The following is a 13,977-nucleotide window of genomic DNA, read 5'->3' as shown; positions in this document are numbered from 1 at the left end:
TCTCATCCCCCATCTCCCACAAATACTTCAACCTCACGCCTTCCACAAAAATCTCCATTAGTCTCCAATTCGAGCTTTCTCTCTCCTCCTTTCTCTCTCTCCGGCAGTGTATGGCAGTACAGCTTTTATCTTATGAAATCTCAGACCTCTGTCTTGGGAAGCCACCGCTGAGGCCTCTCCCTGCCTCCGCCACCGTCACCGACGCGCTCTCATTCTTTCGCCGATGCTCCGGCGATCCTTCGCTTAGCGTTTGGGAAGCGGCCAAGTGTATTGGAAAGATCTCGATTGTGGATGTGCTCTGTTTTATGTGCAAGGAAGAGAATATCTCCAATCCTTCCATTGCTCTTCACTCTCCCGTCTCTCTCCTCCTTCCACACGGTCCTCCTCTTGTCAAGCAATTGGACCCTAATTCTAGGTACTTTTTCTATCTTTAAAATAAAAAATGCAGTTATTAATTATTTTTTTGGGTTTATTTATGATTGATTTTTATGAGCTTTGTTAGGAATTTAATGATGAATTATGTTGGTTTATCAGTGAGTTTCGCGATTGAATTGAATTGTACGATTGTTTAGTTTTAGATTAGCAATATTTTTAATTTTACGAATTAAATTCATTGATCGTGATTTAAATTTTGATTTAGTACTCTCCGTCGCATTTTATTTTTTCCGTTTCTAGGTTCCCATCTTATTCTTTACACCTAAATTATTTGTTACCTATGAATTAATTATGATTACGTAAGCTTTATGTGGACTGAATCACACACCCTTCGTGGCAATTTAAGATACACGTATAAATTACAAACCGGAAATGGGATTATAAGTGACCTATGAATCTATTATGATTAAGTAAGCTTTCTTGTGACTGAATCACACACCTTACATCGCAAAATAAACAAATTACTCGCACCGCAGGGTCCGCAACGCGTTATGCATCACATGGAAGAAGAGTTCAAAAGATTTAGCTTTTGACACTGCATTGCTTTTTTGAATAAATAAAAGTAAAAGTTAAGGAGTATTTTTCTAGATTCATCCCTAAAAGTGTTTCACAAATACTCCCTCCCGGAATACTCGACCCGGTTTGACCAGCACAGAGTTTAAGAGACTTGAATTGACTTATTTAATTGACTTATTTAATTTAATAGTTAGTAATTGATAGTGGGGTATTATTTTAATGTAGTTAGTGGGAAATGTGTAAAGGGGTGGGTTAAGAGGTGGGGTTGGGGAAAGGTAGGGGTTAAATTTTTAATTATTTTTTTGTATGGAGTAGGGAGTAGGTGGGTTAATAGAGATGGAGTGAGAAATAATATAATATTGTTAGAATATTTTCATTTTTAGAAACAGGTTAAATATGAAGGGACGACCCGATAAGGAAAATAGGTCAAGTATTCCGGAACGGAGGGAGTATTAGTTATACTAGTCACGTTGCTTTCCCTGATGAAATCCGTTCAAGAATTCTAAACCCTTTCGACATAAAACCATTTATTCAAAATTCATTATTTTGAATTTGCATAACTTAATTATTTCTAATGGTTTATTGAATTCTCTTTTAAGTTAAAGTGCTTTATTGAATATCAAATTCTATTTGTGTCTAATTAATTTCTTTTTGTGAAATTATACTCCGTACTTTAATTGCGTAATATGACTCGTGGCTCTATATGGTCTTTGGAATGTTTTTTTCTTGTTGTTTTTTGTCTTATGTAGATAGATTTAAGATAGTACACTCACTTTATGCAAGTGGGTCAAAATTTTGGGGCTCAAAGTTCATCCCTTTTTTCTTCTTTAAACGACTTTTCGGGGCTTTTTGGGTCAAAATTATCTCAATGTGTATGTTTTAAAATTTTGCCTTTATTGTGACCTTTTTGGATCAAAATTATCTCAATATTTATGTTTTAAAAATTTGCCTTTATTGTGACCTTTTTGGATCAAAATTAATGACAAAAAAAATGGAACTTTGATGTGGTACCAAAACAATAATGCTCACATGATGCAACAGAAACAAGGACAAACAATCTCAACAAAAGTTAGTGATTTTTGTCGTGTAAACATCATGTATTTTGTCAATTTGTTCTCCACGTACCATAATTGGTCCATAATGACAGCTGTCCAGAAAAGACTTTAATTTTAGATTTTGAGAAAAACCAGTATTACCATCTGTTTATGAAATATTTATGTTAGCTAGCAAGCTTTAATGGGAGTTTTCCTCTTCATTTTCATCAGAAGAAACCAAATATGAGAGAAGCCATCAGGCTAGTTTATGAAAGTCTGGTGGTGCATCCTACATTGGTTCAAGTACGTCTTCTCGCATACTTGGTTTCTGCTTTCTTTTCTCGTTTATTCTTGTAATACTTGAATATCAATTACTCCGTCTATCCCGTATATACTTAAACCATTGATCAGATACTTGGATTTCACAAGGTAGATTGAATTAGCATGTTGATTTTAAGATCATGATAAGTTGGGACAGTATGAAAAATATGTTTGGATAGAGGGATGCAGTTATCAACCTATCATTCTCTGTAACTCTTATCCTGATGTTGCTCTTGTTTATCCTTTGAATGTGCAGCATACTCGATGCTGTAGATTGTATCCTCGAAGGAGCTCAGAGTCTGATAGTACCAAGGAGGAGCCGCAACAGCGGCAGCCCAAGACAAAAGCTCTCTCAGAAATCATCATACTGCTGGATCACACAAGAAGATATAATCCGCTTCATCTTTAATTCCATCAACCACTTCTCTCCCGCCCCATTTAACTCAATCCAATCGCTCAACATAATTGAGAAGAAAATCCCATCCGTCCATTACGACGAGCCAGCCCTGTCTGCCCTCAGAGCAATCAATTCACTCTCAGGCCAAACTGCAGTGGCAGTGGTAGACGACGAGGGTAGATTGGTTGGTGAAATTTCACTTCACACCCTCTCTTGCTGTGACGAAACTGTTGCACCTGCGGTTGCTACCCTTTCTGCAGGCGATCTGATGGCTTACATAGACTATGGCGGTCCACCAGAAGATCTGAATCAGTTGGTGAAGGCAAGGTTAGAAGAGAGGAAATTAAATGGGTTCTTGGAGCTTTTAGAAGATGATCACTCAACTTCATCAGTTTCTTCATGTTTAAGTTCATCATCATCTTCCTCTTCTGACGACGAAGTTGCTGTAAAAAGCATGCGGTCCAGGTCAAATTCAGGACGATTAGCAAGGGGAACTGAACCCATTGTTTGCCACCCAGGGAGCTCTTTGATCGCGATAATGATACAGGCATTGTCACATCGGTTGAATCATGTGTGGGTTGTCGAAGAAGATTATAGCTTGGTCGGAATTGTCACGTTTACCAGTATGTTGAATGTTTTTCGGGATCGTGTGAATTCCTTTTCCTAATTTTTTCCATTACAACTTATCAAACATAAATTATGTCCTATATAGATAACGAGATTTATTTTATTGTTATTTTTTCATTCATATTTGTGCGGAGCAAGTATGATATGATATTATTAGCTATGGTGCTGTTGAGGAGAAAACTGATATTTTTGCCATTGCACGTTTTATGCAGTTGAGTTTGTGTTTGTACTCTGTAAAACATTTGTCCTCGTGTAAAACATTTGTCCTCGTTTAAGAGGTAGCTCCAAAATGTCATTTTCCCTTATGACTACATCTTCAAATTTGGACTTTGTTTTTGTGTTCTCTCCTTTTCTCTGTTAGGTTTCTGTCATAACTCATACGGAGTAGGACTATACGAGTAATAATACAGTTCTGAATTGTCAGCCTCAGCAGAAAATTCCCGTTTACATCAACATATCGGATCTAGTTTCTACCTTAGAAAATTCAAGATTTGCCCAGAGCATATGAGATCTTCCTAGGGCATATAACGAGAATATTCTCGAATGACATCCACATCTACCTACATCTTAGTCTTTCATTAACAAATAATTTATTAGATACACCAAAAGCAGAAACAATTAAGCAATCTACTTCGTATAAGTTATAGGTTGGATTATTTACAACGTTCCAAAGTAGTTAGTTGTTACATTTTGACTTTTAGATAAACACCATGTGAAAAAGTAGCTACGCTCTTATTTCTCGTTCTATAAATTTATACTCCTGTTAGAAAAGAAGAGCGATTTATATTGGATAATGAATAATGTGATGGTATTATTACACAAAAAAATAGTGCAAGTATCTTGTGACAAACCGTTAAAATAATCATATCACAAGCTCAGGCAAAATGTTTGCTTTCTGTTTCCCTTTTTGTTATGATACAGTATAAGTGTATTAACAATCTAAAACGAGGAAAAGTTTTTCTGCAAATAAAACATCCTGTTATTTAATCACCACGAGCAGCAGCCAGCACTCGATTTGTACATCAGTAACAGTGCTCAAAGTGTGACCATCTTCTTCTATAGTGTATTAACTGCCTATGTATACGCGTGTAATTCATATATCTAGCTTATTACGATCTTACCATTCTAACAAAGTAAAATGGTGATTTCCGCAAATAATCACACTGATTTTGAAGAATGGGAAAGAAGTATGGTAAACGAGAGTGTAGTAAAAGATGTCATATAGTTCAACACTTCAACTACTGGCTTGTGTTCTGAATGAAGATCATATGTCAGTAAAATTGATTTCAGATATGCATGAAGATAAGGCCTTCCTTACTTGGAGATTATTGGAGCCCATATTGGCAGCATCTTCATAAAGCCTCTTAGCCTGCTGTAATAACTTCACCTTATCTCTACTGTTGTTTGTTCGCAAGCGAGACCTCTGCTGCAAGGCCATACCCCATCTGAACAGTGCTGCAGTGTTTTCACAAATTAGTTACAAGTTCGGAACATTAACATACCACGCTTTTTTACAGAGGATACGATCTTTATAAGAGTCTTATCACACTGTTATCACCATAGGTTCTACATTGGCTGCCTCACAGTTACAAGTTTACAACTGACTTCCTAAGATGCATTCTAAGAGAACAGGTAAATTTTTTGTTGCAGGTTGCACTGTCGAAGCCACTTGAAGAAGAATTCCAACAAACAAGACCTTCCAAGAATGCAGTAGTTTTTCTAAGTTTCAATTGTGTTTTAAGTAGTTGGTTTGCAAGAGCTAGTAAAGCTCACTTAGTACTCCGTAATACTTTATTTCTTAGACAAGCTGTACAAAATGGCCCCAAGCTTGCTGTTCAAGCAAGAGTAAATACGATATGTGTAGCTTAAACCCGGAGAATATATGATCTAATATCCCAGTTCACTGGCTTAAACAAATGTCGTAAAATAAAGGAACTTTTTGTGTTTTACCACCTAAAAAATTCCGAATTTGGGTTTTATCCCCTATCAAACTTTTAATTTACCACCTAAAAAAAAGAAAAAAAAAATCATTTTAACACCTTTTAACGGCAGAGTAACGACAAAGTTAGTGGAGACCACAAATTAAGTTTCCCCCTCAATTCTTTACCCAATTTATGCGATTATCTTCTTTACTCCTCTTTCTCATTCAATTTTTCACCTTCTTCTTTACTCCTCTTCAATTCTCACCACCCATTTTTGCACTTCAAAGCTCCGAATTAATCAAATTACAAACTTATACTTCCTCTGTTCTTTTTTAAATGACACAATTATTTAGGCACATTTGCCAATGCATAATTTTAAACGTTAATCTCTTCAATTATGGATAAGAAAATATTAAAAAAAGTTGATATTTAAAAAATATTTATTGAGACGAATCTAATAAGACCCCACACGACTATGTTTTTTCTCAAATATAAATCACAAAAGGAAGTCAAAGGAGCTTGTGTGAATAGTGTCATAAACCCAATTGTGTCATGTAAATAAGAACGGAGGAAGTATTATTCAACATGCTTAAAAACATCGTGAAGTTTTATAAAGGAAATGTTATACTAGCCGTTGAATTGGGCCTAGCAATGATTCCATTAATTTTGTTGTTAAAAAGGTGGTAAACCAAATGTTATAATTTTTTTAGGTGGTAAAACAATTTTTTTAATTTTTTTTAGGTGGTAAATAAAAATTTGAGGTTTTTAGGTGGTAAAACATAAATGTGGATTTTTTTTAAGGTGGTGAAACACAAAAAATCCTAAAATAAATAAGAATTTTTTTATATCGGGGGAATGCAGCCTACAAACAGAAAAAGGAAAATCTCTTCCAGTCGTACCTTTGTATTTTGTTCAACAATACTCGTAGCTTTTAGTGGGTTGCCTTAGTGAATACACAACTAATTCTATAATGCAAAGTTCCGCAAAGTAGATGGTGAACACTCTTTGTAGCTAATAATTATAAAATTGCTTTCAAGGTAGTGTTTTGCAAAGCTACTAATATTAGTTTGTAATTGCTTAATTCTTTTATTCACACAACTACTTCAACAACAGCTAGTTATGTAGACCACTTCTATGATGCTCGGACTCGGCTCACCACCCCTCCGTACCGGTGTCGACACGACACGACCCGGGTGCGGACACGGAATCCGGATCGGACCCGCCGGAGAAAAAGTGGACTCGGCACTCTTTAACCCTAGATCTAAAAATTGAGAAGAGAAAACAACAAATCAAGAGCCGAAACCTTAGGGCTTTTGTTCGGCCAGAAATTCCGAGTTGATCGGACCACCGAGTTGTTGGTTTTCTTCTCCGGCGAAGGGTGGTTGTCGACATTAGCAGAATAGCAGGTTCGACTTTTTTGAAAAAAATATCTTCGACATTAGCAGAATAGCAGGTTCTGATTTTCGGTTTTAATTTTTTTTTACTTTTTAATGTGGGGTTGGGTAGGTGGAAGAAAGTGACTGATTCCCATATACCTCTTTTTCTGCTTTTTAACTTTATTAGTGGGTAGTCTTGAGTCTTGAGTCCTTTGCCTCTTTTTCTGTTTTTACTTTATTTGATAATATGAGCAATAAAGTATGGTATTTTTATTTAAGGAGTTTGACTTCTCACTTAATACTTAATTATATATATTGAGAAAACTACTATAATCAGTACTTTTTTAAAAAAAAATCTGCAAATAAAAAATAAAAAATCTTTATTTTGTTTTTGCATTGCCGTGTCCCCGAGTCCAAATATAAGTTTCGGACCCTTTCAAAACGTGTCCCCGAGTCCTTGATTTTTGAGTTTCTCATGTCCGACACTCGGATCCCTTACCCGGGTCCGACACCCGTACCCGAGTCCGAGCATCCTAGGACCACTTCTAGTGAACAACTAACAACTACTACGCCTAATTTTTCCAATCAAAATCTCTCTCTACATAACATGTATATACACTGTAAATATTTCTAATATGTGTATTTGAGAAAACAATTTTCAGAAAGAAAAACATAGCTTCTCAAACTAAATGGAACCTCAGAGACAAGGATGCTAATACCCCTGAAAGAGATTGCCTAACAGTCTAACAAGAAACATCATCGTGATAATATTTAAAATTATTTTCACAAACAATCCAGAGAATAGAGATGAAAGATTTTAATAATATCTCAGTAACTAATAACCCATCACACTAAAGAGGTAATCCCAGATTTTACTGGTTGGCTTCACTTCAAATTGAACGTCAGCCACCCTTAATAATATCTGCATGACTGCATCTATATACAGAATGTCTAACCCAAGCACAGAAAAGCACAAAAGAAAACACTTCTTTGTCACTCAACGTAACAACTACGTCGATTAAAATTTAAAAGTAAAGAAGTGCTTTGGAAGCTCTGACAACCATAGACCGGTATTGTACTCCTCAAGTTGACTTCTTTCACCAGATTTAGTGTGCATAACTACATACTTCACTTATTTTTTGTACAACTTTCTAAAAATAATGTAAAGCTTACATTTCCAAGGCAAACCGTGCATGTAGTTAACTGTTAAGGCACCAAGACAAGTCACAGATTGAGAGAAATACCAAAAAAAAAAGAAAAAAAAGAATATGCACATGCACACGCACTAAAAGCACGGGTAAAAGGTATCCATCTAGATATTTCCTCAACATTGTGACGAATACTACGTAGGATGCAAAAACGAAACAAACTAAAACACACATGCATATGTAGCACGTACACATATATGAAAGCATAAGCTGGCATAGACGAACACAAAGAGGTTTAAAGACTGGCATATAGGAAAAGAAAAACATTTGCATACCTTCTGGTGCATAGTCATTGCTTCTCGACATCATAGCACTAAATTTATCAATAGCAGCCAAGAATAACTTGTCAGCATCAAGTGCAGCTTCCTGAATTTGGGGAAGAAAAGACATGAACTGATGAACCTATCTTAAATTCTTAAATAATACAGAAAACCTTAAATAATCATGATCTGCGAAATCGCTAAATCCAGGATGGACTTTTCTACACGCAACTATGCAAGTGACACATATATGATGGCATCAGTTAATCATCCCATTTTGGGGCCCTATAAATAAGTGTCTAAGGTCATGTTCTTTTTACCTTACAGAACAAGTTCAGTTCACGTAAGTACAAATAAGGGCAACCAAGCTCAGATTACAAGTAAACCAATATCAGATAAGGGGTTTTTGAGGTGAAAAATCTGAAGCCTAAGTGTCATACTCGTTTAATAATTAGAAAACTATGTCTAACTGTCTACCACAGGTACTGCAATGTGAAATGAAGAGCCCATGTAACATGGAACAGGAAACTAGTAGTAATAGACACATGATTATGGTATAGTACATCTTAAAACATTGAGGTTACTGCAGAAAATGAATATGACTTATGAGAGAGTTCTTACTGGACCAACATCGGCAATCAGTTGAGCACGGAAGGAAAGGGCAAGCCCCCAGTTATACAACGCTCTCACATCATTTCCATCGATTGACAGAGCCATCCTATACTTCCTTCCGGCTTCAACAAGAAGTGATTCACACTCTTCACATTCACTAATGAGACTATTTTCTATCCCATCTTTGCTTGGAAATGTATCCTCTAGAATGAATAACTTACTCCTTTCTACACGGAAATTATCGCCTTTGGATAGAAGAGTTCTCAGTTCTCTGCTAACCTTCAGTTTCAGCTCGCCGTGAAGAAGGTAAGTATTTCCCAACTGACCTATAGCCAGTAAACTCATAGGTTTCAAAGCAATAGCTTCACAGAGCAACTTGGCAGACTCGTTGAGCATTTCCTCTGCAAGAAATTCATCATCTATAGCCTTCAAACACTCTTTGGCTTCTTTCAAAAGATTGTTTGCTTTTCTAAGGTATTTATCAAACAGCAGATCATCTGACACCACTGATGAAGAAAAGGAACTTATGTCATTCTCTGCTCGATGTTTGTATTTCCTTGAATAGAGTTCATCTTCTTCGTTCATCATTTCTTCACGCATACTTTCCCTAAAACGTCCAAAGTTAACATCTTCTTCATTCAGCCTTTCTTCACGCATACTTTTTCTAAAATGTCCAAAGTTAACATCTTCTTCATTCAGCCTTTCTTCACGCATACTTTTTCTAAAATGTCCAAAGTTATTATTTCCCCTTCCTTCAGAGGACTCATAAGCTCTGTTAGAGTTTTCAAAAATCCGTTGATTCTTCAAGGAACCCTCATTTTCTGGATGTTCTTTGGAGAATTCAAACTCTACATTGCTACTCATTGTATCCTCAGACACCCATTTCCGAAAATCCCTGTGAGCTGACATATTCAAACTGAATCGTCGATTACTAGAAAATCTTACATTTTGGTAATTATACTCATCAGCATTGAGAAAACTTTTAGAATCCATATTTGCATCCATTGTATTTGTTTCCCCTCTTCGGAAATTCCTCTTTGTTTCTTGGTCTTTACTATCTACTCTCTTCTTTCTACTACCATTACTTACAGTTTCCCTATATGGAATACTGCCATCCACAGTGGATACCGTGTCCGATGCTCCCTCAACATCCCCTTGGCCTTGTACAAGTATCTCCTTGGCCAAAATATCCCTATTGACAGAATTTGTTCTGCTAGACCTCAAATCATTTACACTGCCTTTAAAAATACTCCCAATTAATCCAAACAAATCAAACCCTTTATGGCCAGTTTCTTTCTTTCTCCTGCCATTCTTCTGATTCGGATTCTTTCCCACTCCCTGCCCTTCAGCCAATGTAACCCCAATACAATCATCAACCAAACTCCTGGCATTCAAAATTAAACCACCAATTGTCTCAACTGCATTCACATAAGTCTCCAAGTCACCAAAATTAACCCTCTCAAACTCAATTGCATTCTTCATCTCATTCTTCAAATCATTAATTTTCACATCAAACCCATCAAATATTTCCACTAATCCCTTCAAATTTTCAACATAAACCCTTGTTTTAGCCCCATTTAAGCCCAGATCTTTATGGGGTTTTCCATTAGCAGAAAACCCAAAAGAAAAACCAATTGCAAAAACAATAGCAGCAGCAGGAAAAACAATGATCGATGAAACTCTGACCCTAGAAATGGCTAAAGCACACACAAAACCCAGTATACAAGTAAACACATATTTCTTATCATTAATCCCTAATGAAACTAGAAATTTTTTGAAGAAATTGGACTCACCCAGCTTGTCTGAGTCTACCCGGATCTTGTAATCGTCCCAGCCACCGTAAATGGCAGCTGAATTTGTGGTGCAAGAAGCTCTGATTGAGCTGTAAATGGTGTTTTGCGGATTTAACAGGCATTTGTAATGAAATATGAAAATAGGTTTTTTGTTTTTCGATGAAAATGATGGCAATTTGGAGAAAATTTGAGGTTCTGGGTGATGGGAAATTAGAGTATTCATTGAAGGTGGTGGTAGACTGGTAGTGGAAGTTCTTGTGTTACATTGCGTAGGAATGGAGGATGGAATTTTTTATTTTTTTTTTTTTTAATTTTCCATAATAAAAAACACTTGGAAAAAGAAAGGGAAAAAACATGGTTGTTGGGGTTGGGGCAAGGCCGGGTCGGGGCCGTGCATCTTGTCGAGTCCACGTGCCTTGGCCCTTGGATTTAAGCGGGCTTGATTTATGTTTAGCTCAAATGCCACTGTGTTTATTATCTTAGCTTAATTTCACTTAACTTAAAGTGTTTTGTCGTGTGGGTATCTTGTTATTTTTTTAAAAAAAGTGGCCCGAGCCTAGCCTACGATTTCGTACTCGTACTTAGTCGTGTTTTTTCCTGCATCAGGGCCGGCTTGACACACTATCATATTTATACAATGTTTAGAATAAAAACAATTATCTGTTAGAAAGGAGGTTACGGTTGTCCATTTATAAGCGTTAGGAGGTTTCATACTAATATCAATCGACATATTGTCTGCGATACGAGATGTAGGAGATTAGAACTGTAAAAGTAACTCCTATAAGTTGATTTTTTTTTCTCATGTTTCTCTACTAAGTAAAAATTGGGTTTCAACACATGAGTGATTGGACTTGTCACGAATATCGTTACTTATTGATTCCTCCGTCCCAAAATTATAGTATTATTTGACTAAAAACACGGGTTTTAAGAAAAGTGGAATATAGTGTATGGGAAGTGGAAAAATGTATGGAAAAGTAAAAAAAGGGAATATAGTATATGGGAAAGTGTAAAAAGTGAAATATAGTGTATGAGAAAGTGGGAATTCATATAGGTCATATTTAGGCTAAAATGTGGAATTTTCGCTCCCAAATTTGAACTAAAGAACCCAAGGATTCATTTTAAACTTATTAAATGTTTTATATGCTTAATTTTAACTTTCTAAGACTCTTTCCAATCTATTTATGCGCATTTAAGGGTTATTGGGTCGTTATACTCCCTCCGAATCTAAATGTTATTCCCGTTTGTCATTTTACGCGGTTATTAAGGAAAAAGAAACATTATAAGCTTAACTATTATTAATGTAGTTTTATGGGGAATTGTTGCTTTTTTATTCCATTTTCACAAGAAAACAAAATAGTTGAGCCAATAGAATTTAAGGAATAAAAATGCCAACTCATTAATCCATCCAAATTTAAACCAACCAATGAGACTACAATGATTTTTATTGATAAACCAATAGAATTACAAAGTTAAAATTATAAGGAAGAGATTAAAAAAGAAATAAAAGAAATGGGAAGATTATTTTGGGACACTAAAAAAGGAAACGGGAATAACATTTAGATTCGGATGGAGTAGGACATATTTAGGCTAAAATGACATTTTCGCTCACAACTTTGAACTAAATAACCTAAGGACTCATTTTAAACTTATTACTTCCTCCGATCATTTTTACTTGCAGCGTTTGTCACTTTCACGCATGCCAATGCACAACTTTGATCATTAATATCTTCAATTCCCTTTAAGCAAAAATTTAAAAAAAAATGTGATATTTTGAAAATACACATCAAGACGAATCTAACAAGATCCAAAATGACTATGTTTTATCTTACGTATAAATCATCAACAATAGTCAAAGTAATTAGGTGAATAGTGTAAAAATCACAAACGTTGCGAGTATTAAAAATCGGAGGAAGTACATGATTAATATGCTTAATTTTAAGTTTCTAACACTTATTCCAATCTACTTATACACATTTAAGGCTTGTTTGGTCGTTATAGGTCATATTTAGGCTAAAATGAGACATTTTTGCTACCAACTTTAAACTAAAGAACTTAAGGACTCATTTTAAACTTATTACATGATTAATATGCATAACCTAAGGCTAGATGAGGTAATTACTTTTCCTTACTCTTGATTCGTATTATAGACTATTAGGACATTGCCATTAGTTGCTTGAATGATAAATGTGATATTTAATTTGCATTTAATCTAATTTTTAATTGTTGTTTATACTTTTGTAAAAGGTCTATACTCAGAGGAATGCGCCTTATGCTAGTGAGGAAATTGACGTGGTTCGTAAGCAATGGGCTAAGTGTTTTACCAGCAAGTATTTATTATTGGCCTGTTCGCGCTTGATCGAGTTAGTTTAGATGTTATAGAACATTCTTTCATATGAAAATGTATGCGTACGTTGAAATTGGAACATATATTCAAATGTAGTACGTGCACTTTGGTTTTGGGATATATATAAATATATACAAAACACCAGTTATTGTTTTTATATTTGTTCTACAGGTTGCGATATTCTATTATTGTTGTTGACATGTTCCTATATTTGGTGCAAGACACTCTAGTTATAGATATAAAATTAAAATTTTCCCGCCAAAAGGGCGGCTCTGTTGCAGCGAATATATTGTTGTTCGCTACAACAGAGCCACCCTGTTGCAGCGTACAAATTGTTGTTCTCTGCAACAGGGTAGGTATGTTACAACGTACAAATTTATGTTCGCTGCAAGAGACCCGTCCATTGCAACGAACAACAATTTGTACGCTACAACATGTCTTCATTTTAGCCTATTTTCACACACTTGTTGCAGCGAACAAGTATATGCTCGCTGCAACAAAGCACTTTTTTCAGCGAACCCTGTACGGGATATGTGGCAAATAAGCCCCAAGACTTATGTCTTATGTGCAAATAAACCCCTTTACTTTTAATTAAAGCAAATCAGCCATATACCTTTCTAAATTATGCAATTTAATTATTAAGTAGTATATTCCGGTTACTCTTAGTCTGAATACTTAAAAATCTACCAGAAAACCAGATTTACGCGAAATAAGAAATACATGTATTACAATTTTAATACGTAATTTATTTAATTCGTATATTTAAGAACTTGGTTTGCTGCTTCATGCGGTTTGCTGCTTCCTGCAGTTCTTTTCTCTCTGTTTATGAATTTAGGGTTTTGTAATTATTAAAATTTTATATACCACGTATATTGTACTTGGAATGAACAAAAATTATATAGCATTAAATTTGGAGTTGTTTTCTGGCGAAATTAAAGTTGTATAGTGGTTTTCAGGTTTAGATTGGCTGAAAATTTTATTTTGATGTGGATTACACTAATTACTAAACGTAAGGGGTTGATTTACTTCAATTAAAAGTAGGAGGGCTGGTTTGCACATAACACATAAGTCTTGGGGCTTATTGCAGCATACGATGTACGGTGCAACAAGGATCTAAAAGCCCCCTGCAACA

The 13,977-nt window shown here is 35.5% G+C and overlaps 2 protein-coding genes across 3 annotated transcripts; one reads left to right on the top strand and one right to left on the bottom strand.

The window, feature by feature from the left end:
* On the top strand, positions 1–3,641 carry LOC110788559 (CBS domain-containing protein CBSX5). Its single transcript, XM_021993187.2, has 2 exons — positions 1–415; positions 2,563–3,641. The coding sequence occupies exons 1-2, from the start codon at positions 111–113 to the stop codon at positions 3,368–3,370; spliced, it is 1,113 nt and encodes a 370-aa protein (XP_021848879.2). The 5' UTR covers positions 1–110; the 3' UTR covers positions 3,371–3,641.
* Positions 3,642–4,093: 452 nt separating this feature from the next.
* Positions 4,094–10,841, bottom strand: LOC110788557 (uncharacterized). Of its 2 annotated transcripts, none has more exons than XM_021993185.2 (3): positions 8,718–10,841; positions 8,112–8,202; positions 4,094–4,785 (listed from the first exon to the last, which is right to left on the bottom strand). In XM_021993185.2, the coding sequence occupies exons 1-3, from the start codon at positions 10,722–10,724 to the stop codon at positions 4,595–4,597; spliced, it is 2,289 nt and encodes a 762-aa protein (XP_021848877.2). In that variant the 5' UTR covers positions 10,725–10,841; the 3' UTR covers positions 4,094–4,594. The 2 variants fall into 2 exon arrangements, with proteins under 2 accessions (XP_021848877.2, XP_021848878.2); XM_021993186.2 differs by having other exon boundaries at positions 4,094–4,775; positions 8,718–10,827.
* Positions 10,842–13,977: the final 3,136 nt, after the last annotated feature.

The sequence above is a fragment of the Spinacia oleracea genome, chromosome 6 (genome assembly GCF_020520425.1).
Source record: "Spinacia oleracea cultivar Varoflay chromosome 6, BTI_SOV_V1, whole genome shotgun sequence".
Taxonomy (NCBI): domain Eukaryota; kingdom Viridiplantae; phylum Streptophyta; class Magnoliopsida; order Caryophyllales; family Amaranthaceae; genus Spinacia; species Spinacia oleracea.
The sequence above is the reverse complement of the archived record's forward strand: the minus strand, read 5'-3'. Positions and strand labels throughout refer to the sequence as shown.

Excerpts from the sequence above, each read along its gene's own strand:
- LOC110788559 (XM_021993187.2), top strand. The coding sequence starts at position 111 with ATGGCAGTACAGCTTTTATCTTATGAAATCTCAGACCTCTGTCTTGGG. Across the intron at positions 416-2,562 it reads CAATTGGACCCTAATTCTAG|CATACTCGATGCTGTAGATT; the intron begins GTACTTTTTCTA and ends TTGAATGTGCAG.
- LOC110788557 (XM_021993185.2), bottom strand. The coding sequence starts at position 10,724 with ATGAATACTCTAATTTCCCATCACCCAGAACCTCAAATTTTCTCCAAA. Across the intron at positions 8,203-8,717 it reads TGATTGCCGATGTTGGTCCA|GAAGCTGCACTTGATGCTGA; the intron begins GTAAGAACTCTC and ends CCCCAAATTCAG. Across the intron at positions 4,786-8,111 it reads CAATGACTATGCACCAGAAG|CACTGTTCAGATGGGGTATG; the intron begins GTATGCAAATGT and ends AAAACACTGCAG.